The sequence below is a fragment of the Rhinopithecus bieti genome, unplaced genomic scaffold, assembly GCF_001698545.2.
Source record: "Rhinopithecus bieti isolate Rb0 unplaced genomic scaffold, ASM169854v2 scaffold_28066, whole genome shotgun sequence".
NCBI classification, from domain to species: Eukaryota; Metazoa; Chordata; class Mammalia; order Primates; family Cercopithecidae; genus Rhinopithecus; species Rhinopithecus bieti.
Genome location: NW_016813021.1, coordinates 1,252,731 through 1,275,078, shown reverse-complemented (window position 1 = coordinate 1,275,078; position 22,348 = coordinate 1,252,731). Strand labels below are relative to the sequence as shown.

At 53.9% G+C, this 22,348-nt stretch overlaps 2 protein-coding genes across 2 annotated transcripts; both read right to left on the bottom strand.

Moving 5' to 3' along the window:
• Positions 1-6,608: 6,608 nt before the first annotated feature.
• Positions 6,609-9,358, bottom strand: HAMP (hepcidin antimicrobial peptide). The gene is made up of 3 exons (XM_017847537.1): positions 9,041-9,358; positions 6,903-6,962; positions 6,609-6,814 (listed from the first exon to the last, which is right to left on the bottom strand). Exons 1-3 carry the CDS (start codon positions 9,128-9,130, stop codon positions 6,710-6,712), a joined length of 255 nt encoding a protein of 84 aa, XP_017703026.1. The 5' UTR covers positions 9,131-9,358; the 3' UTR covers positions 6,609-6,709.
• A 2,542-nt stretch (positions 9,359-11,900) lies between these two features.
• USF2 (upstream transcription factor 2, c-fos interacting) lies at positions 11,901-22,269 on the bottom strand (the record flags this gene model as incomplete). The annotated part of the gene is made up of 9 exons (XM_017847536.1): positions 11,901-12,556; positions 12,649-12,777; positions 12,930-13,024; positions 20,557-20,615; positions 20,887-20,974; positions 21,097-21,247; positions 21,682-21,882; positions 21,990-22,108; positions 22,197-22,269. Coding segments are annotated over 9 exons (1,005 nt in total), but the record flags the coding sequence as incomplete, so codon positions are not given.
• Between the last annotated feature and the right edge of the window lie 79 nt (positions 22,270-22,348).

Sequence of the window (22,348 nt, the reverse complement as noted above, 5' to 3'; positions counted from 1 at the left end):
TCAATGTCACCTCCTCTCGCCATCTGAAATGACCTTCCGTGTTCACCAACTCCTTTCATGAGAACATGACCTCCACCAGGCCAGAAGCTTTGTCTTGGATATTCTCAATCCATCCCCGCTCATAGACAAGTTCCTGGCAGGCAGTTGAGCTTAATAAACAGCATGGGTGGTTGAATGTGTTCCCCAGAGCCCCGGGGTATCTTCAGACTCAGGGCCTGGGCACCTGCTGCTCATTCTTCCTGGAAAGCAGTCCCCACTCCATAGCACTCCCCGCTCTGGCACTGGCTGCCGTTCACCCGTCCTGTAGGCTCAGCAGCCTGGGTGCCGCTTCCCCGGGAAGCTTTCCCATCTTCCCCCATTAGCCAGGCCCCTCCATTGCAATGCTGTCCTTTCCTTCTGTAGCCCTGGCAGGCTGGCCCGTGTGCACCCTAGGTCTGCCCGCCTCTGCCTCCCACTAACCCAGGAGCTCTCAGAGGCAGGGGCTCACCAGAAACCTATCTGCCACTCTGTCTATCATGTGCACTCTTCTGTCCCCTGGAGCAGTGTGCTTGGTGCACAGAGGGCTGTGCTGACCGAGTTGGGCGAGGATCTTCTGAGTGCAGATTCCACCCCTTGGTCATGACTTTGCAAGGTGGGTGGGGGCTTGGGACAGCTGGAGGTGGCGTGACAAAGTGCAGCAGTGATTTCACCATGAGCTGTTCAGCTGCACTGGGACATCTCCTCTCCTCCTTCAGGCCAGAGCGGTGGGGAGGGGGTGTCCTCACTCTCAAGGGAGAACCCAGGGGATGAGGGGCGGGGAAATCCCTTAGACCAGGGAGAGAAGTGTTGTGGGGATGTGGGGAGTTGGAGGGGAGGGGAGTCCCACCCCCACCCCAGGCTTCATGATGTCAGACTCTGCCCGTGCCTTTCCCAGTCCCGGACAAAGGCCCATTGAGAGTCGGGTGGGGCTTGAACGCCTGGGTCCTGGAGCAGAGAGGGGCCTGGTGCCTGGGCTTTGGTGGTGGTGGTCAGGGTGACAAGGAGATCCTGGAGGTATTTGCATGTCTCAGCCTTCAGCATCAACACCCACCTCGTTGGAGCTGGAGTTGTGTGCGGGTATAGTGTGGGGCTCCATCTCCTCCCTGGGTGTGAACTGAAGGCTATTGCTGGGGAGAGGACAGTGTCCCACAGGAGCACTCACAATAGTTGCTGACATCTGCAACTCGGGTATCCAGGAGCCCCGTGGGAGCGAGGCAGCTGGAGCCCGTGAGAGGAAGGGGCTGGGTGAGAGGACCTGTGACTGGCGGGCACGTACACTGTCTAAGGGAACAACCAACCTGCAGATCCAGTGGCCGGGGCTGCCGCATCAGCTGATCTCTTATGAGAAAGCAGGTGTGTCAGTTTTCTAGGACTGTTACAACAAAGTTTCACAAACTGGGTGGCTTAAAAACCAGAATTGAGGCCAGGCACGGTGGCTTACACCTGTAATCCCATTGCTTTGGGAGGCCGAGGTGGGTGGATCACGAGGTCAGGAGATCGAGACCATCTTGGCTAACACGGTGAAATCCTGTCTACTGAAAACACAAAAAAATTAGCCGGGTGTGGTGGCGGGCTCCTGTAGTCCCAGCTACTCCGGAGGCTGAGGCAGGAGAATGGCGTGAACCCGGGAGGCGGAGCTTGCAATAAGCGGAGACTCCTCCACTGCACTCCAGGCTGGGCAACAGAGCAAGACTCCAACTCAATAAATAAATAAATAAATAAATAAATAAATAAATAAATAAAATTTTTTAAAAACCACCAGAATTGAGCTTGAATTCCAAGATCAACAAGATCAAGGTGCTGGCAGCGTTGGTTCCTTCTGAGGGTTGTGAGGATCTGTTCTGGGCCTCTCTTTGTATGGCATCTTCATCTTCACATGCTCTTCCCCCTGTATTCACCCCTGCCCAGATTTGCCATTTATTTATTTATTTATTTTTGAGACATAGTCTTGCTTTGTCATTGAGGCTGGAGTGCAGTGGTGCAATCATAGTTCACTGCCACCTCGACCCTCCAGATTCAAGCGATTCTCCTGCTTCAGCCTCTCAACAGTAACTGGGACTACTGGCTTTTTTTTTTTTTTTGGTAGAGACATGGTCTCCACCTGCCTTGGCCTCCCAAAGTGCTGGGATTACAGGCGTGAGCCCCCGCACCCTGTCAGATTTCCCCTTTTTATAAGGAAACCAGTTCTATTGGATCAGGATTCGCCCATCTTGTTTTAACTTGATTACCTCTGTGAAGACCCTGCCTCCAACTAAGGTCACATTCTGAGCTACTAGGGGTTAGGACCTCAATGTGACTTTGGAATTCCTAGCAACAGGAATTCAGAAGGAAGCTCTCGGCCGTGGGGAGCTCTCACTTAAAGCTTAAAGCTCTTGTAGAGGGGCGCTGAGGCTTGATCCATCCAAGGGTCCTTGCTGTCCTCAGACAATGCTGTCAGCTTCACAACCAGCCCTCCGCAGGACTGCGGCTTGCTCAAAATGCAAGTTCAAGGGCCCCACCTTGCACCTGTGGAATCAGAAATTCTGGAGGCCCAGTTATCTGCATTTTGTTTGTTTATTTGCTTTACAGACAGAGTGTCACTGTGTCACCCAGGCTGGAGTGCAGTGTGCCATCATAGGTCACTGCAGCCTTGAATTCCTGGCCTCAAGTAATCCTCCCGTCTCAACCTCATAAACTACTGGGATTATAGGTGTGTTCCACCATACCCAGCCTCATCTGCATTTTATTTTTATTTATTTATTTATTTATTTGATTTTTTTGAGACAGTCTCATTCTGTCACACAAGCTAGAGTGCAGTGGCAAGGTCTTGGCTCACCACAGCCTCTGCCTCCCAGGTTCAAGCAGTTCTCATGCCTCAGTCTCCCGAGTAGCTGGGACTACACGTGCGTACCACCACCACCACATCCAGCTAATTTTTATATTTTTAGTAGTGACGGGCTTTCACCGTGTTGGCCAGGCTGGTCTCGAACTCCTGGCCTCAAGTGATCCTCCAGCCTCAGCTTCCTAAAGTGCTGGGATTACAGGCTTGAGCCACTGCACTTGGCCCCATCTGCATTTTTACAGGCCCTCCAAGAGATTTTGAGCATGCTGAAGTTTGAGTATCTCTGCTTTATATGTTCTCCCGTCTCTCTAGGACCACCCCAGAGAACTGCTTGCTCAGGAGAGAAGAGCACCCCGTGTCATTAAGTGTAATTCCTGATTTCAGGTTTCCCACCTACCAGGAGGGAGGCCTCCACCATCCCCTGTCAATATGAATCCTTTACATTGAGGAAGCATCGGACAGTTTCCAAAGCAATTTCACACTCATCCCCTTTGTTGAGCAACTCTAGAGCCAGATAAGCTAAGTCCTGTACAGACGCTTCTGTTTTTTTTGTTTTTTGTTTTTTGTTTTTGTTTTTTTTTCTTTGAGATGGAGTCTCGTTCTGTCACCCAGGCTGGAGTGCAGTGGCATGATCTTGGCTCACTGCAACCTCTGCCTCCCAGGTTCAAGTGATTCTCCTGCCTCAGCCTCCTGAGTAGCTGAGATTATTTTTAGGTGTGTGCCAACACGCCCGGCTAATTCTTGTATTTTCAGTAGAGATGGGGTTTCACCATGTTGGCTAGGCTGGTCTCAAACTCCTGACCTCAGGTGATCCACCTGCCTCAGCCTCCCAAAGTGCTGGGATTACAGGCGTGAGCCACCGCGCCCAGTGCTTCTGTTCTTTTAAAGGTAAGGAAAGGCCAGGCATGGTGGATCACACCTGTAGTCCCAGCATTTTGGGAGGCTGAAGTGGGAGGATCATTTGAGGCCATGAGTTTGAGACCCACCTGGGCAACACAGCCAGATCCACATCTCTACACAAAATACAAAACTTTAGCGGGGTGTGGTGATAGGTACCTGTGGTCCCAGCTACTCAGGATGCAGAGGTGGGAGGATTGCTTTAGCCCAGGAGGTCAAGGCTGCAGTGAGCCATGATCACACCACTACACTTCAACCTGGGCTATGGAGCAACACCCAGACTAAAAAAATAAAATAAAAAATACGGATGAGGAGGTAGAGCTCCGGGTACGAAGAAGATGCATGCAAAATGTTATAGGTAACAAGAAGCCAAGCTCACCACAATTCCCCTCTCCCTACCCCTTCAGTCTTCATTCAGGAAACCTCCCCTCCCAGACGACAAGCCTCTGTGGATTCCAAAGCGAAGGCAGACGTTGGGGGTGCACCAGGACTGGTCTGGCTCCCAGCTGGGCTTAGTTTGGCTCACAGAATGTTAATGTAAAAAGACAAATTCCTTTGCTCAGTTGCCAATACTGTAAAAGCAAGAAATCACAAATAAAAATAGAAATTCCCACCTTCTCTTGACGAAATTAGAAGCTCTAGCCAGATTTACCTGCCTTGAGTGGGGTGGCCGTGTCTTGGAGCCCTCTCCCACCAAGCCTGGGGCTTCCCACTCTCTGCCCACACCCAACATTGAGGCTGAATGACCAATGCCCTTTACCATCAAGTGAGAGCTGTTGCTTCCTAGGAGCTAAGAAGACAGTGAAATACAGTTGCTATCTCTCTGTTTCTATCAAATGCGGGCGGGCTGGGCACGGTGGCTCACGCCTGTAATCACAACACTTTGAGTGGCCGAGGCGGGTGGATCACTTGAGGTTGGGCATTTAAGACCAGCTTGGCCAACATGGTGAAACCCTGTCTCTACTCAAAATATGAAAATTAGCCAGGCAAGGTGGCGGGCGCCTGAAGTGCCAGTTATTCAGGAGGCTGAGGCAGGAGAACTGCTTGAAACTGGGAGGTGGAGGTTGCAGTGAGCTGAGATTGCACCACTGCACTCCAGCCTGGGTGACAGAGTGAGACCCTGTCTCGAAAATAAATAAATAAATAAATAATAGAAATATTTTCCCAGTTTCAGTTTCTAATACATCAGGCAACTAGAGATTAGCCCACTTCACCAAGAGCTTTTTGGAGTCCTCAATAATTTCTCAGAATGTAAAGGGGTCCTAAGACCGAAAGGTGTGAGGGCCAGGGCCTTCAGAGGCCATCCAGGTGTAGTGAATGAGCGAGGTACAGGGGATTGTTACATAAGAGCATCTTAAGTTGTATTCTCTCAGGAAGGGCGCACTTTGCATGTGAAACATATAGGAATATGGTTCACCTCCACAAGACACTGAGTTCCTGCCCTTTTTTTTTTTCTTTCTTTCTTTTTTTTTTTTTTTTTTTTTTGAGACATGGTCTCACTCCGTCACCCAGGCTGGAGTGTAGCAGTGCTATCTTGGCTCACTATAACCTCCACCTCCAGGGTTCAAGTGGTTCTCCTGCCTCAGCCTCCTGACTAGCTGGGATTACAGGCACATGCCACCATGCCTGGCTAATTTTTGTAGAGTGGTGCTTCACCATGTTGGCCAGGCTGGTCTTGAACTCCTGACCTCAAGTGATCTACCTGCCTCAGCCATGAATCACCGTCCCTGTCTCCTCCCATTCTTAAAAGCTGTATCGCTCTCATTTTGGTTGCCCCACTTTTTTCTTTTTTGACACCGGGTCTTCTTCTGGAACTCCCAGTCTTTAACAATCCTCCCATCTCAGCCTCCTGAGTAGCTGGGACCATGTAACTGCATTGGGCTAGAAACTGGGACATTTAAAAGCATGAGATACACCAGCACACAATCCATTAGCCATCTGGTGATGATGCCATCAAGTGTCACGGAGCCTCCTGGAAACTCCATTGTATACTCATGAGAGAACCACGGTGAAAAAGGCAAATAAACATCTTTGTAGGCCGGGCGTGGTGGCTCACGCTTGTAGTCTCAGCACTTTGGGAGACTGAGATGGGTGGATCACTTGAGGTCAGGAGTTCAAGACAGCCTGGACAACATGGCAAAACCCCATCTCTACTAAAAATACAAAAATTAGCTGGGCTTGGTGGCGCGTGCCTGTAATCCCAGCTATTCAGGAGGCTGAGGCAGGGGAATCACTTGAACCCAGGAGGTGGAGGTTGCAGTGAGCCAAGATCGTGCCACTGCACTCCAGCCTGGGTGACAGAGAGAGACTCTGCCTCCAAAAAAAAAAAAAAAAAAAAAAAATGTCTTAGTAGTTTCCACCTTCAGGAGCCCTACAAAAGGAGTCCCTGGATCTTACTTTGAGAAGCTTTATAGCAGTGTCCAATGTTTTGGCTTCCCTGAGCCACACTGGAAGAAGAATTGTCTTGGGCCACATGTAAAACACACTAACACTAATGACAGCTGATGAGAAAAAAAAAAAGTCACAAAAAATTCTCATAATGCCTTAAGAAAGTTTACGAATTTGTGTTGGGTGCATTCAAAGCCATCCTGGGCTGCATGTGGCCCACGGGTTGGACAAGCTTGCCTTATAGGCACTGATTTCTACGGCTGTTTAAGGAGGATCTCAAGGAGAGGAAACATTAAGTTTCATCCCTTGTTATTGCAACATGAAGGGGGAGAACAGAAACAAATTTTCTTCACCAACTTTCCTGGTAACCTCCAGGACACACCAGCCCCACATGACCCACCAAGCTCTGGCACTTGCAAGGCAGGGTCAGGACAAGCTCTTAGCACAGGCCTTTGACAGAGAGAAAGGACAACAGACACTCTGGTTTGGAAAACAAAAGAATCAGCTGTTTTATTTCAAGACCTATGTTCTGGGGCAGCAGGAATAAATAAGGAAGGGAGGGGATGGGGGCAGGGCAGGAAGGTTCTACGTCCTGCAGCACATCCCACACTTTGATCGATGACAGCAGCCGCAGCAGAAAATGCAGATGGGGAAGTGGGTGTCTCGCCTCCTTCGCCTCTGGAGCATGGGCTGTGAGAAGGAAGGGAGTGTGAGCAGGGAACCGACCTGGGCATGCAGAGGGAGCAGGGGGCTGGGAAGGGCGTCACTGGTGTCTCACCATCCAGCTGGCCCTGACTCCAGCTCTGTCCTGAGGTTGCAGCTCTGCAAGTTGTCCCATCTGTGAAAGCAGAAGGGGGCGTTGAGGATGGCAGGGGGCCCAGCGGACCTCTGAGACTGGCTCCCAGCAACCTGCTCCTCTCCAAGTGGTTTAAACCCAGAGCTCAGCTGGACTCCTAGGAGGGGCCTTGCTTTCTTGCTTCTGCTCACCTTCCCATGGGTGGCTCTTCCTAAAAAAAAAAAAAACTCCCAGATCCGCCTCCTCCTCTTTCCACAGCTCCTACTCTTCTTTGGGACATCATCTTCCCTTGCCTGGATGACAGTGCCAGCCTCCTAACACATCTCCCTGCATTCGTGCCCCTCAATCCATTTGCCACATAGCAGAGTCACTTTTTTTTGTTTGTTTTCTAGACAGAGTCTCCCTCTGTTGCTCAGGCTGAAGTGCAGTGGCACAGTCATAGCTCCCTGCAGCCTCAACCTCCTATGCTCAAGCGATGCTCCCACCTCAGCTTCCCAAGTAGCTGGGACAGCAGGTGCATGCCACCACGCCCAGCTAATTTTTTAATTTTTTGTAGAGAGGGGGTCTGGTTGTGTTGCCTAAGCTGGTCTCGAACTCCTGGGCTCAAGTGATCTTCCTACCTTGGCCTCCCGAAACTCTGGGATTACAGGCGTGAGCCATGGTGCCCGACTGGCAGACTAATTTTTTTTAAAACGTGGCCAATGAGATTGTGGTTTTCTCCATTTTAAAAACCTATAGGAGGCTGGGCGCAGTGGCTCATGCCTGTGATCCTAGCACTTTGGGAAGCCGAGATGGGAGGATCACTTGAGTTCAGGAGTTCAAGACCAGTCGGGCCAACATGGTGAAACCCTGTCTCTACTAAAAGTACAAAAATTAGCTGGGCGTGGTGGCGGGCACCTGTAATCCCAGCTACTTGGGAGGCTGAGGCAGAAGAATTGCTTGAACCCAGATGATGCCATTGCACGCCTGCCTGAAAGACATAGCAAGACCCCGTCTCAGAAAAAAAAAAAAAAAAAAAAAAAAACCTATGGGGGCTTCCTCTTTACTCCAAGGAAAAATCAGCATCTGTACGGTTGCCCACAAGACTTTGGGACTCTGCCCACCCCTCGGCCTTATCCCCAAGTCCCACCGTCTCCTCTTGCTCAGCCTGACCCTGGGCTATGCCAGCTCGTCCTCTCCTTGGGTCTCTGCTGCCTCCATCTCTCACCCTCCAAGACGAAGGCCAACTGTTACTTTCTCATGAAACACTTGCTTGACTGCCAGCCCCTTGACCGTGCCATGGGCCCGCCACCCGTGGCATGTGCCTGCTGTCCCAGCTACTTGGGAAGCTGAGGTGGGAGGATTGCTTGAGCACAGGAGGTCGAGGCTGCAGGGAGCTATGACTGCATCACTGCATTCCAGCCTCAGCAACAGAGGACGACCCTGTCTCTAAAAAACAAACCAAAAAAGTGACTTTACTGTGTGGCGAATGGATCACAGTCACTCTACCACCATCTGTTATGTGATTCACGAATAATATGTACTAGACACAATTATTTGTTCATGTTTTCATCAGTCTTTAACGAATTCCCTGACCAGGATGAAGAGGTCTCCTTTCTCATCTACCTTGTTCATGGCCTTGTCTTCACTGTCTAGAATAAGACTCCACACAGCGTAAGGGCTTTGTAAATACCCACAGAATTAGGACCTTCCAATCCCTGTCACTTGGTGCTTCATTGGTTTCTGTTCTTTTTTGGAGATGGAGTCTTGCTCTGTTGCCAGGCTGGAGTGCAGTGGTGCAATCTCAGCTCATTTTGCAACCTCCACCTCGCAGTTTCGAGTGATTCTCCTGTCTCAGCCTCCCGAGTAGCTGGGATTACAGGCACCTGCCACCACGCCTGGCTAACTTTTGTATTTTTAGTAGAGATGGGGCTTTACCATGCTGGCCAGGCTGGTCTCAAACTGACCTCAAGTGGTCTGGGCATAAGCCACTGTGCCTGGCCTGATTCCTGTTCAGCTGCCAGTCCCCCTGAGCTGTCCTGAGCTCTGCTCAGTGCTCAGGTGTCTCTAGTGCCCTAGGCTGGGGCCTGGCTCTCCTATCCCTGCTGCCCTTCTAAGGACCCAGGCCACTGGGCTCTCACCTGTTGTGGGAAAACGGAGCCACTGGTCAGGCTGGCGAGGAGGAGAAGGAGGAGGAGGCAAGCGGCCCAGATCTGGGAGCTCAGTGCCATCGTGCTGTCTGGCTGTCCCACTGCTAGGTCTTGAGCTGGCTCTGGTGTCTGGGACCCAGTGACGGTGGCTTTTATGGGGCCTGCCAGGGGAGGCAGTGGTCTGGGCCCCCTCCCCTTTGCTCTGACTCATTTCCAAGAAGGTGGTGGCGCCGAAAAGGCGGGAGAGATAAGCGGGAACAGAGCGACAGGGAACAGGGTTGTGTCACCCTCAGCCGGCAGAGGTGTGTTCAGGGGGTGGGGCAGACGGGGTCACAGACACACACTGCTCGCCAGCCATCTGGGGAGCCCTTTCCCCATCATGATGTCATTCTGCTAATCGGGAAAAAGTTACCCCTTTTGCTTCAGCGGTTAAGCAGCTTGATCATCTGAATCAAGGTTCCGCTCTCCTCCACCCACTTCCCTACTGCCTGCATGCACACAGAGCATGGCCAGCAGCTGCCAGGCTCCTCAGGAGTGTCCGGCATATTGGGGGAAGCATCCATTGCTTTAAGTTCTCACCACACATGCATAGATTCTGGCAGGGAACATTGGATAGCCCTGAGCATGGCGAGCATCAGCGTGTGCCCCGATCCGCACGTGGTGTTTTCCCAGCGTCAGACCCTTGAGACGTGTCTCTGGTAACTGGAAAATGTTTGAGCAAACTTTTGGCCATAAATGACAGCAGTAATATGGCCCAGTGCGGTGGCTCATGCCTGTAATCCCAGCACTTTGGGAGGCTGAGGCAGGAGGATCACTTGAGCCCAGAAGTTCAAGACTAGCCTGGGAAACGTAGGGAGACGCCATCTCTACAAAAAAAAAAATTTTTTTAAACAAATTTAGCCAGGCGTGGTGGCACACATCTGTAGTCCCAGCTACTTGGGAGGCTGAGGCAGGAGGATCACTTAAGCCCAGGAGGTTGAGGCTGCAGTGAGCTATGATCGTGTGACTGCACTCCAGCCTGGGTGACAGAGCGAGACCCTGTCTATAAAACATAAAATAGCAGTAATAGTAATAGCTAACATCTGCTGTCTGATGAGTACATTTTACACGATGGCACATGTGTTGACTCACTTCTGCACCAACTCAGCCTGTGCCGCCTGTTCTCCCAGCAGCACTTGCTGCCCCACCTTCAGCTCTGCTCTGTATTCAGGGGCTGCCTTCTCAGTCACCCAACCCCAGGGGCCTGGGCTCCCCAGACCCTACTCCCTTTCAGGAGCCTCCTCCACGTCGGACACTCATTTCCTTCACTTTACAGAAAAGGCACTGAAGGCAGATATCAGGGCATGGCCCAAGCTTGCCCAGGCAGAGGCAGAGCTGGGATTCTGACCTGGACAGCCTGAACCCAGGACCTCTGCTCTTACCCACCAGGCTTCCCCATCTCCTCTAAAACACAGCAGGGTACAGTGGCATGCTAGAACTGGCTCAACAGAGCAGACCGTGCACATCTCGAAACTCTGCATTTACTGGCATCATGCCGGTACCCTGAAATCAGCAGTGGTGGGAGTGTTGACACCAGGAAATTGGCAAACCCTACAAGCCAGGGACGTTTTTGGGGAGCCGGTTCCTTAGGACACCACTAGCTGGGGGATGAACCCAGGTGGCCTGACTGCAGTGCCTTCATTCCTTTCCACTACCAGGCCCAGCTTAGGGTGCACATGGCCTAGGGGATCAACAAATCTTGGTTCCAGATGGGCCCTTGGACATTTTGCCACTTTGCCTTTCATTCCAGGGCCATCCAGTGTCAGCCCAGTCACCAGAGCCTGGGGATGTTGCTGTCGAGGAGTGAACACTTCTTCCTGACTGCTGAACCGCTCCCAAGGCCCCCTCAGGCACAGAAATGGACAGGCCCTGCCATCTGCCTCCTCATCCACACCACGTGGGAGGCTCCTCTTGTCACAACTTGGGAACAAAGCAAGACCCCATCTGTACAAAAACCTGGCTGTGGTGCCATGCACCTGTAGTTGGTCAAGGCTCCAGTGAGCCGTGATCGTGCGCCACTGCGCTCTACCCTGGGTGACAGAGTGAGACCCTGTCTCTAAAAACTAAATGAATAAAGATGGCCTCAGACGGGAATAGTTAGGAAAAGGAGACAGGACTCTTGAGGGAAGAAACGATTGGGGGGTGGGGAGGACATTTGGGAAGAAAGGCAGAGCATGGAGCTCCACAAGGTGAGCAGAGTGGCAGGCCCAGCTCCTGGGAGTGGATGGAGTTGAAGGGGGCTGCAGGATGAGGCAGGGTCCAGTGAATAGGGGCGTGCCCACCCGGAGACTCGGCAGCAGCCTCCAGCCCTACCAGGCATCACTGCATCTCAGCTCAGGACAGGTTTCATCATCAGCAGGGGCAGGGGTCACAGCATAGGCGCCAGAGCCTCGGTGCAAGGCGACAGGCTGACGGGCCAAGCTTGGCGCCCTGGCCATCTGCCCTTCCTGGGGGTGAGGGGCTCAAGGCCAGGCCCCACTATTGGCTGGTGCAGAGGGGAGGGCTTCAGCCCAGCAGAGCAGGGCCAGGGGCTGGTTGTGTTTTCAGAACTGCTGACACGGAGACCTCCACCTCTCCTCCAACATGGGACATGTCCTTGACCCCAGCTCCCCACACCCTCATGCATGCCTAGAGCCTCAAAGGGGACATTCATTCCTTAATTCCTTCATCCATCCAACCAACCACTGGGTACCAGGTGGTGCAGCTGGCAGGGACTGCACACAGCCATGTGCACAACGGCGGAACCATGCTGCATGGAGCTCTGTAGACCCCAGGCCCCTCCCCATTCCCGAGATGGACAGACACACAAGCAGACAAGGCGGGGGCCACATGGGGCCAGTTTATTGCAGTTAAATACCTCTCTCTCTCTATTTTTTTTGTCAATTTTTCCATAAAGAAAATTAAAACACACACACACACACCCAAAGGGGAGCAGGGACCCAGAAACAAGAGGTGGGGTGGGACGTGGCCTCCCTGCATAGGTCCAGGCCCCGGGTGGCCCCCCAAAGGCTCCCCTCCTTCCCATCAGCACCCTGTCTCAGTACCTCCAGAGAGCAGGAGGCAGCGGGACACGGAAGGGCCTCTGTCCCCCTCCCTCTTGCCTCCAGGTGAGACCACTAGAAGTGCCGGGGCGTATTGAGGGCTGGGAGAAGGGCGACAGACAGACGGATGGGGAGGGAGGATACTGTTTCCAAGTGGAGGAGGGCGGTGGGCACTGTATCCACAGAAATCCATTATTTCTCCCCGTTTTTTGTTAAAAATCTACTATAAAAAAACGCAGCTGGGGGAGGGGCGTGTGTCCCTCTCTGTGCTAAGGGCTGGGGAAGGGGGCAGCAGAGGCCGGCGTGGGCGGCGGCGGCTGCGCCGTGGCGGAGGGCGTCACTGCCGGGTGCTCTCGCCCACCATCTCCAGGTTGTGCTGCTGCAGCTGGGCTCGAAGCAGGGCATTCTCATTCTTCAGCTCCTCAATCTGGCAGACACGATGGAGGACAAGGGAGCTGAGGGCCAGCGCCTTGCATCTGGGGCTCCTGGGCCCCGACCCGCTCCAGGCCCCGCACCCACCTGCTGCCTCAGGAGCTCGTTGTCCATCTGCAGCCGCTCGGCCTCTTTGAAAGTCTCTTGCATGCGCTGGTTGGTCTGGCGCAACTCCCGGATGTAATCGCAGGCCTTGGACAGGATCCCTCCTTTACTCTGGGGGTGAGGGGACCAGGAGCCTTAGGGTGGGCACCACCCACTGGCCTCCACCCCGGGGAAGACTCCCGAGCCCCATGGCAGTTGGACTTTCTGCATGCAAGGGTTGGGGGCCAGGCCCACCACAGCCACTAAGGGCCCGGGATGCTCACCGCTCCCGTCTTGCTGTTGTCTGCATTACAGTCTGGAATGATTTTCGAAAGCTGGACGATCCAGTTGTTGATCTTGTCCCTTCGCCTCCGTTCCACTGCGGGAAACAGAGCCACAGCCACGGCTTTGCTGACAGGGCTCGTGCCCGAGCGGCCGTCCTCACAGGGCAGAGGCTCAGCCCAAGGACACCCAGGCACAGCGCAGGCCCCACTGAGACCACAGCCCTGGGAAGTGAGGGGCCGCACCCTGAGCCCAGCCGGCCCCCACCCCAGCTTCTCAAGAGGAACAAAGAAACCTGGGCCCTCCAGTGCCACACACGCTTTTAGGACGGGCATCAAAGGTCAGGCACTTTGAGTTCGTTTTACGGGCCTGCCCGGCCATACTTGTACAAATTTGAATCGACAGTTAAAAATAAGGAAATTTCTCATGGTAATTGGCGTCACCGGCTTCTTTTGAGAAATGGAGCTCTGGCCACAGTGGGCATGTACTGGGAGGCAGGGATGGGCAGAGCCGCTCTTCGCAGGACCAGTGTCCCCTCTCTGGCTCCCATGGCCCCTGCACTGGATTCTCCAGTCTCCCCAGAGACTCTGGGCACCGTGATTTTGTTTTTTTCCTCATCTCTAATTCCAAGTCTGACCATGTTTCACCCCTGCTTAAAATCCTTCCACAGGGTAATGGCAGATCCCAACTGGTATTTGCAGCTCCCAGGCCTGGCCCACAGGAAAGACACAAACCCTATGCTGAAGGCCAGAGATGGCAACTCACAGAAGATTTTACTTAAAAACCCAGATTTGTGATTTTACTCCATAAAACTCCACAATCTCATGCCAACTGTGTCGGCCGGGTAGCAGCTGTCCCCAGACAGCACAAGCCTGTCTCTGGCCACATGCTGTCCTGATACCTGCCTGGGGTCTGTGTGCCACGGAGCCTGAGACCCCTGACCCAGGGCCTGCTAAAGCCAGGCTGTCCCAACCCTTCACTGCCTGCCAAGCCCCAGCACCAGGCACCGTGGGGACAGGAAAGAATGCTCAGCTACCCCAACTCCCACCCCACGGAACCCCAGCCCCCTGCCAGGGTGGCCCATGCTGTCTGTGACATTTGCGGAGGGGAACGAAGCCTATAGCTAGGGGGGATGCGGCAGGAAGGCCGGGGGTCTTTTCAAAGCCTTGGATAATGGTGATGCGATACCAGGCTGGGGTCCAGTGAACCTGAGAAGGAGAGGTGGGCCACAGCCTGCCCATTACCCTCACACCCAGAGATCAGCAGCTCCCCGGCCCCGCCATTCCCTTGAGAAGGCTGGACCCACCCATCGGCAAACCCCTCTGGGCTGTGGCCGTGTGCCGCTGACTGGCCTCTCCCTGCCTCCAGTGCCTCCCACTCAGGCCCGAGTGACAAACCCCCCCGAATGACATGGACTCTCCTCCTCCCACCGTGACCACTCTTCCCTGGCCCCTCTTCCACCCTTGAGCTCTCTCTTTCCTCCAAAACCAATACCCAAAGATCAGAGGTCGCTATGAAGCACGGTCCAGGCCCTGCACTGGGGTCAGCGAGTGCTTGCTCCCCTATTACTATCACGGTGCGCTGAACCCTCCCACCAAAGACAGCCACACCTGCCTTTGGGAACTCTGGCCAAAAGCAGCAGCGGAGCTGAGAGTCTGAGCCTGGAGACACTGCTGGCGCAGTCTCCAGCAGAACGCTCCTCACCCAGGGGTCCGTGGAGGAACTTGGCAGATGGCCTTGTTTTGGCCTCTGCCTTCCCTCAGCCCTCTCAAGGGCTGGGCGCCGACTGCAGCGACATCCTCTCCAGCGCGCGTTTACTTCTTACACGCCTACTCTCCACCCTACTGTGTGCCAGGCCCTCTGCCAGGCTGGGGTCCAGGGTGGAAGTAGCCCCAGTGCGCCCCGTTGGCACTCGCGGCACCACTGTGGGCAGGTGGCACTAACCCCACAGCATTTGTGTCACCACTGAAGATGGTACAAAGTGCCTCAGGAACGCTAGGCGCCGAGCCATGGCCTCTGCATGGGAATGGGGGTGGGATGAATCCTCAGAGATCCAGGAAACATTTGGGCTGGTTCCTGAGAGAAGGGCTCTAAGGCAGGCAGGTGGGAAGATCCCAGAAATGTTGGCTTGAAAACCATTTCAGGGTGTGCAGGGGCGGGAAGAGGTTGTAAAGATCGGTTGTCAAGGCCTTGCGTGGTCTGCTCGCACGTCAGAACCAGGGTGTTCTGTTCTATAGTGAATTTCAGATCCTCCTCTAGAGGCCCAGGCCCTTGAGTCTAGGCCCTGACTTCAGCAGGTGGTGATGCTGTCCAGCCTGTGGCTTCGGAACACCATCATGGCACATTTGAAATACAGGACCAAGACCACGTTCATTCCACAGAAGCACTTCAGTAACTCCATAGGACACTTAAAATTCAGAGGCTAGGCGGGGTGGCTCACGCCTGTAATCCCAGCACTTTGGGAGGGCAGATCACATGAAGCCAGGAGTTTTGAGACTAGCCTGGCCAACATGGCGAAACCCCGGCTCTACTAGAAATACAAAAATTAGCCAGGCATAGCGGTGTGTGCCTATAATCCCAGGGACTTGGGAGGCTGAGGCATGAGAATTGCTTGAACCCAATTGCACTCTAGCCTGGGTGACAGAGCGAGACTCTGTCTCAAAAAAAAAAAAAAAAAAAAAAAAAAAAAAAGAGAAAATTCAGAAGCGAAACCTTCCAGGACTGAAGGAAGAAATGGACAAATCCACAAACATAATGAGAGACATGGACATCCTTCTCAATGATTGGTAGAACAAGTAGACAAAAAAAAAAAAAAAAAAAAAAAAACCCAGAATAGAAAGCCTGAACACTCAACCAGCCTGACCTCACTGACCTGGGGGGACATTCTGCCTGACGGCAGCAGACACCTGTCCTCGTCAATGCCCCAGAAGCTTCTGCCAAGCTAGGACACATTCAGGCCCATCGGGTAAGTCTCATCAAATTTCAAGGAACTGAAATCATACAGAGTATGTTCCCTGACCATAATAGAACTAAATTAAAAATCAGTAACAAAAAGATATCTGGAAAACCCACAAATATTTGGAAATTAAGCAATCTGCTTCCAAATAACAGAAAGGTCAAAGAATAAATCACAAGGAAAATTGGAAAATACTTTAAACTGAATAACAAAAACACAACACATCCCAGGGAGATGTAGCTAAAGTGATGTTGGAGTGAACTGGCAACTCTAAATGCTGTTAGGCAAAGACAAAGCTTAAGAATCATCTCAATCCCTGCTGTGAAACATAAATCCTGTAAAATAAAGATTTTAGTAGAAAATTGAAAAAAAAAATTACCTTAAAAAGCTAGGATTGGGGCATGCCGGGGGAGCCAAAGCACAAAACCTAGCAAACTGAATCCAAAGTGAGTAGAAGGGGCCAGGTGCAGCGGCTCACTCCTGTAATTCCAGCACTTTGGGAGGCCCAGGCAGGTGGATAACCTGAGGCCAGGAGTTCAAGATCAGCCTGGCCAACATGGTGAAACCCCATCTCTACTAAAAATACAAAAACTAGCTGGGTGTGACAGGGGGCACCTGTAGTCCCAGCTACTTGGGAGGCTGGAGCAGGAGAATCACTTGAACCTGGGAAGTGGAGGTTGCAGTGAGCTGAGATTGCACCCTGTGACAGAGCGAGATTCCGTCTCAAAACAAAAAAACAAAAGCAGCATGAATTAGTAATATTAAGAGCAGAAATCAATGAAACGGAAGAAGCAATCCAATCTGGCACCTAAAAATCAGATTTCATATAGAAGTCTCGATTTCTGGCTTCTCAGAGTTTCTGGCAACAGTGGCCCTAGATTCTGACAGGGCAGCCAGCAAGGGGAAGGTACTGGGCAAGGGCCACCCTTCAGGCAGGACACATGTGTCTCAGATCACTGGGGGCCCCCCACACCCTTTCGTATTTTTTTCTGAGACAGGGTCTGGGTCTGTTGCTCAGGCTGGAATGTAAAATCAGCTCACTGCAACCTCCATCTCCCGGGCTCAAGTCACCCTCCCACCACAGGTTCCCAAGTAGCTGGGATTGTTACAGGCATGTACCACCAGGCCTGGCTAATTTTTTAATTTTTTTTGGTAGAGATAGGGTTCTGCCACATTGCCTAGGATGGTCTCAAACTCCTGGGTTCAAGTGATCCGCCTGTCTTGGTCAAAATGTAACCCCAAAAGTGCTGGGATTCCAGGTGTAAGGCACCACGCCCAGCCACACACCCCTTCCTAACATGCCAAGTGCACCTCCCTCCCTCAGGCCCCTGCAGGCATTTGAGTTTGCTCTGGGATGATCTCCTGCGGTACCAAGAAGTGGTGGGAAGGAGGGAAAAAAAAGTGAGAGAAGCGGATCTGAAATTCACCACAGAACAGAAACTTGGGGTTTGTGGCCATAAGGGAAGAAGAGGGCAGAGCTGAAAGCGGCTCTGGCCTTAAGTTTCTGGCTTGGGCAGCTGTGACAGGGGTAGCTTTTGCTGCTCTGCAAAGAGGGACGTTGCATGAGAACCTTTGGAGAGGAGAGATGGCACATTCTGTTTTGGGCGAGTTGTGTTGGAGGCATTACAGGGATGTCCAAAGATGGAAATCTTGAACGGGTAGTTCAGAATGTGGGGCTGGAGTTGCAGTGAGAGGAATGGAATGGGATGGAAACACAGTTCCTTGCATTACCAGGAACCAGGTGGTTGGCAAAGCCTGGGAGGACATCAAGGAACAGTCCTCAGCTTTTTGTGAGTCACACACTCTTCTGGAACCAAGAAGAAAGAGGAACACCTACAAGTGGGAACACAGTTTGGGGGATACTGACCAAGAGCTTCCAAGCCTGTCGCTGGGCCTCACACATCATACACCTGAGGCCGACGGAAGAGGGGCTGGACCTTATGAAACACCAGCAAGACTGGGCGTGGCAGCTCAGGCCTGTAGCCAAGACTGGAGGACTGCCTGAGGCCAGAAGTTCAAGACGAGCCTGGGCAGCATAGCAAGACCTCGACTCTACAGATAAAAAAAAATTACCCCATGTGATGGCACCTGCCTGTGGTCCCAGCCACTCAGAAGCCTGAGGTGGGAGGATTGCTTGAGCCTGGGAGGTCAAGGCTGCAGTGAGCTGTGATCGTGCCACTGTACTCCAGCCTGGGTGACAGAGTGAGATCCCCTTCTCAAAAACAAAAGAAACACTCACAGCTAAAGCAGTTTCTCAACTTGTCCACTATGACAAATCACCTGACGAGCTGATGGAAAACACAGATTCCCCGGCACCCCCACCTACTCACTTGGAAAGGGGAGAGCCCTGGAAATTTCATTGTTAACAGTGGGGCAGGAGAGGCAAAGATCACAGGAGAATCAGAGAGGGTGGAGGAAAGGAAGATTCCAGAAAGGAACAGAGGGAAGCAGGCAGCGTCAGATGCTTGGAGCCCAGACAGCAAAGGAGGCCAGCTGATGTGGCAATGGGGTCACCATGGGTGACCTGAAGTGGAGCTGTTTTGGTAGAGCCATGAGCCAGATGGCCGAGGGTACTGGGAGGACGAGCAGATGGGGCAGATGCTCTGCAAGTCAGGAAAGCAGACAGGACGGGGCTGGAGAAGTGGGCAGGTGACGAAGACTGCTTCACAGGGAGAGAAAGTCTCAAGACTGCCTGGAGTCACATTAACCGAGGGAGAGGCAGGGGTGAGAGTGGGGTGGGAGGGTCCTGAGTCCTCTCTTCAGCCTTACTGTGTGGCCACCTCGACTCACTGCATCCCCACCAGGTGTCGGAGGCAGCTGTGCTTCCAGCATTTCACAGAGGGAAGACAGGCACGGAGATTAAGAACCACCCTGATGCCCCACCATAGGTAAGTGGTAGGGCGGGGGCTGTTCTGGGGGCCCCTCAAACTCACTGCATCCCAAAACCAAGTTCAGATGCACCCCTTCCCTTCCAAGCATGGAGGGGAGTTCAGCAGGAAACCCTGACTCTCCAGCCTTGGAGTCCTCCCCCCATTCCCCTCAACCCCTGCCCTGTCTCAGGCCTGACACCCGAGTGGTCTCCTATCTCCCAGCCTCTTCCCACCACCCTTGCCAGCAGCCTCCACGCACAAACCCCTCCGCTGGCTTCTCATCACCCTGGAATAAAATCACAGGAGTCCAGACAGCCACACTGGGCACTTCTTCCAAGGTCCTCCACCATCTGGCCTGGGCAGCCCCCTCCACTGCGCCAACTTCCTCTTTCCTTTCCTGAATTCTGCTCTTCTGCAGACACACCACGCTGGCCCCAGTTCAGGGCCTGGCCTGTGTCCTAGCTCTTCCCTCTGCCCAGGACTCTCCTGAGGTTCTCAACAGGCCCCTTCCCTCAGGTCCCTTCAGGACTCTGCTTCAATGTCGCCTCTCGAAGAGCCCTTCAGAGCACAGTGCCATGCCGCCATCACCCGCCACCTCTTTCCCCAGCTTTCCTCTCCTGCCTGTGACTGCCTGTGCTGCCTGATGCCTGCTTTGGCTGTGTATGACTCCCATCTCTCCCACCGGAACACGCACAGAGAGCTGAGACCTCGTCTGGCCTATTATCTGCTGCACTGCCATATCTGAAGACACAAAATGGGCGCTGGCCGTAGTATGCACACGCTGAATGAAGGCCTGAACTCAGAAAGGAACTGCTCAGAACACAACTACCTGGGCCAGAGACCCCAGCCCCATTACCAGTGTTAGGACTGAGATTCAGCGCCTCACTCAGGCGTTCAAGGCCTTCCTGATCTTCCAGATCTTCCCTCCTGAGGCATTCCAGATGGAACTTCTCCCACAACCAAACCAGCACCCCACAAAGTAACCTGACCCAAACTCCCCTCTCCCTGGGGAAGCCTCACCCCAGCCCACTCCCTATCAATGTCCCACGAGACCCGTGAGACATGAGCCCTCTGGCCTTAGAGCCTCCCCGATGCTCCAGGCCAGACTCCAGACCTGGCACAGGGCTTGTGCCGCTCGGCCCAGAACCCACGGGCAGTAAATATTTGTTGAATGATGGTTGTTTGGGTATAAGCACTCCCCTGGCACTTGCACGCTGCTGTGCCCACTACAGTGGCTACTGACAGGTGGGGTGGGGGTGAGGGGACAGCGCTGAAGGCCAAATGACCTGAGGTGAGACTTGGTGTTTCTGGAAAGGGCAGGATGCTCTGGCCTTAGGCAGCCAGAGGCAGAGCTTCATGCAGTTTCTCCCTCAGATGTGCTCCCTGGGGGAACAGACCTACTTCTGGAGGCCAGGCAGGCATGGGAGTGAGGGATGTGAGCATGACGGCTGCCACGTGGAAAGGTCAGCTCAGGTGAGCTTGGGCAGCCCCAATTTTCAAGTGGGGCAGGCAATCCGTATGGGAACGTGAAGTCCACCATCTTAGATGTGGGCCATGAATTCAAGATCACCAGCCGGGTCAACACATGGCCAGTTCCAGTTCACACTCCCTGTCCCTCTATTTCTGACACTGTACTCTCCCCTCGTTGCTCACTTTCTGCCTTTACAGTGTCCAGCAAAGCCCTCTGGAGCACTTGTGGCCCGCCCAGGACTGGCTTCCCTCTCTGTCACTCCACACCCTGGGGCTGGCTGAGCCTGTGAGGGTGGTGGTCGGGGGGGACCCGGAGCCACACCTTGTCCTCACCTTCATTGTGCTGGGCTCTTCTCCTCTCATCTCGGGGTGTTCTGGTTCCATCAATTTTTCTAGAAAAGGAGGGAAAAAAAGGGGCATGTATTATCGCAGATTTGTTTGCCCAAGCATTTGTTAAGTATTAGACTTAAAATTATCTTTTAAGGTAAATCCGTGTGCAGAAACGAGATGATACTTTATGTGCACTAAAGAAGTAGAAACAGGCAAAGAAAAAAAAAATTACACCATGTGCCCGCTTCATGCTAACTGCCCAGCTTCTACTCCAGAAACCCCTCCCTTCCTTCAGTTCCAATGCCAGGCCCTCCTGGTGTCCCCTGCACATACGGAGAGTAGGGGTGTGTCCGGGGGGCGATCGTCCTCTGCGTTCCTGTCTGAAGCACATCCTGGGGCGTCATCATGACGTAGAACTGGCCTGCAGGGATAGTGGGGGTTAGTGGCAAGACAGGGTGAAGTCAGAACTGGTTGCAGGGGCTTCCCTCCCTGCTGGGCCCGTTGCCTCCCCGACCTGCCAACCTGGCTTCTTCCTCTCCTCACCTCCAGCCTGCAAGCTCTGGTCTGTGGTCTGTACGGACACAGCCGTAGTATCTCCCACACTAGACGCTGGGAAATAGGCGAATCGTGCCTCCCCGCTGACAGCCTCGGCCGCCGGGCTGCCACCATTGCTGAAGGGATTTTGGATCACAGCCTGGGGAGTAGGAGGACAGAGACTACCCTTAGCTTTCTCTGTTCCTCTATCCCGTCCCCTCATTGCTGTGCTTGGGGTTTACTGCATTCTCTGCAATTAGCAGGAGTGGGAACTCCTTCTGCGAGGAGCATTCTGTCCTGTGTCTCAGACAGCCCTGGAACATGGCAGGAGGTCAGCGATCACTTGCTGAGCCAATCCATTTTGCACTCTAAGAAACTTTCCTCTTAAACACATCATTCCCATTTTGCAGAAAAAAAAAAATTCCAAGAGCACCGTCCCCAGGTTTCAAGGTGCACAAGAGGGATCTGACCCCATGCAGCCTGAGGCTTGAAGGCAGCATCCTCTGGGCGACACCTGCCCCACCCCCGGGGATCCCCAAGAGCAGAGCCAGTGTCCCCTCTCCACCCCCCGTCCAGGGGTGGCAGGGCACCTACCAGCGGGAAGGGCGCTGCAGGACCTGGGGGCACAGAGGCAGCGGCGGGGCCCGGGCGCTGGGCTGCCCCGTCCACACCCACCTGGGTCACAGCCTGCTGCCCCCCCGCGAAGGCAGCGGTGGACACGACGCTGACGGCGCCAGTCGTGTCGCCCTGGCCGTCCAGCTGACCATCAGTCACCTGGACTACGCGGTATGTCACCTGCAGGGGGCGGCAGAGCGGCGAGGCCGGCGCTGGGGCCAGGTCCGAGCCTTCCCGGCGCGCCCGCCCGCCCGCTAGCTCGCTCGCCCTCGCGGCCCGCCGCTCACCTGTCCTCCATTTGTCTCTGTGCGGAACTGGTACTGGATGTTGTGGTCGCCGAACGCCGCCTGCTGGACGCTGGTGATGGCCACCGCTGTCTGCTCCTCCGCTCCTGGGCCGTCCCCGCCTGGGGCCGAGGAGGGTCGGTGCACGATCACGGCCGCGCCGGGCGCCCCCAGCCCTCCCCGGGCGCGGCCGGCCCCGCAAACACTCACCTTCCTGCAGCTCGACGCCCTCCTCCGCCTCGGGTCCCTTGTCGTGGCTGCCGGGGCACAGGAGGGAGCGGGGTCAGCGCGGCCCGCGCCCCCGCCCCCGCGCCCAGCTGCAGGGCCCCCGTCCCTCCCGGCTGCGCCTGAGGCCGGGGGCG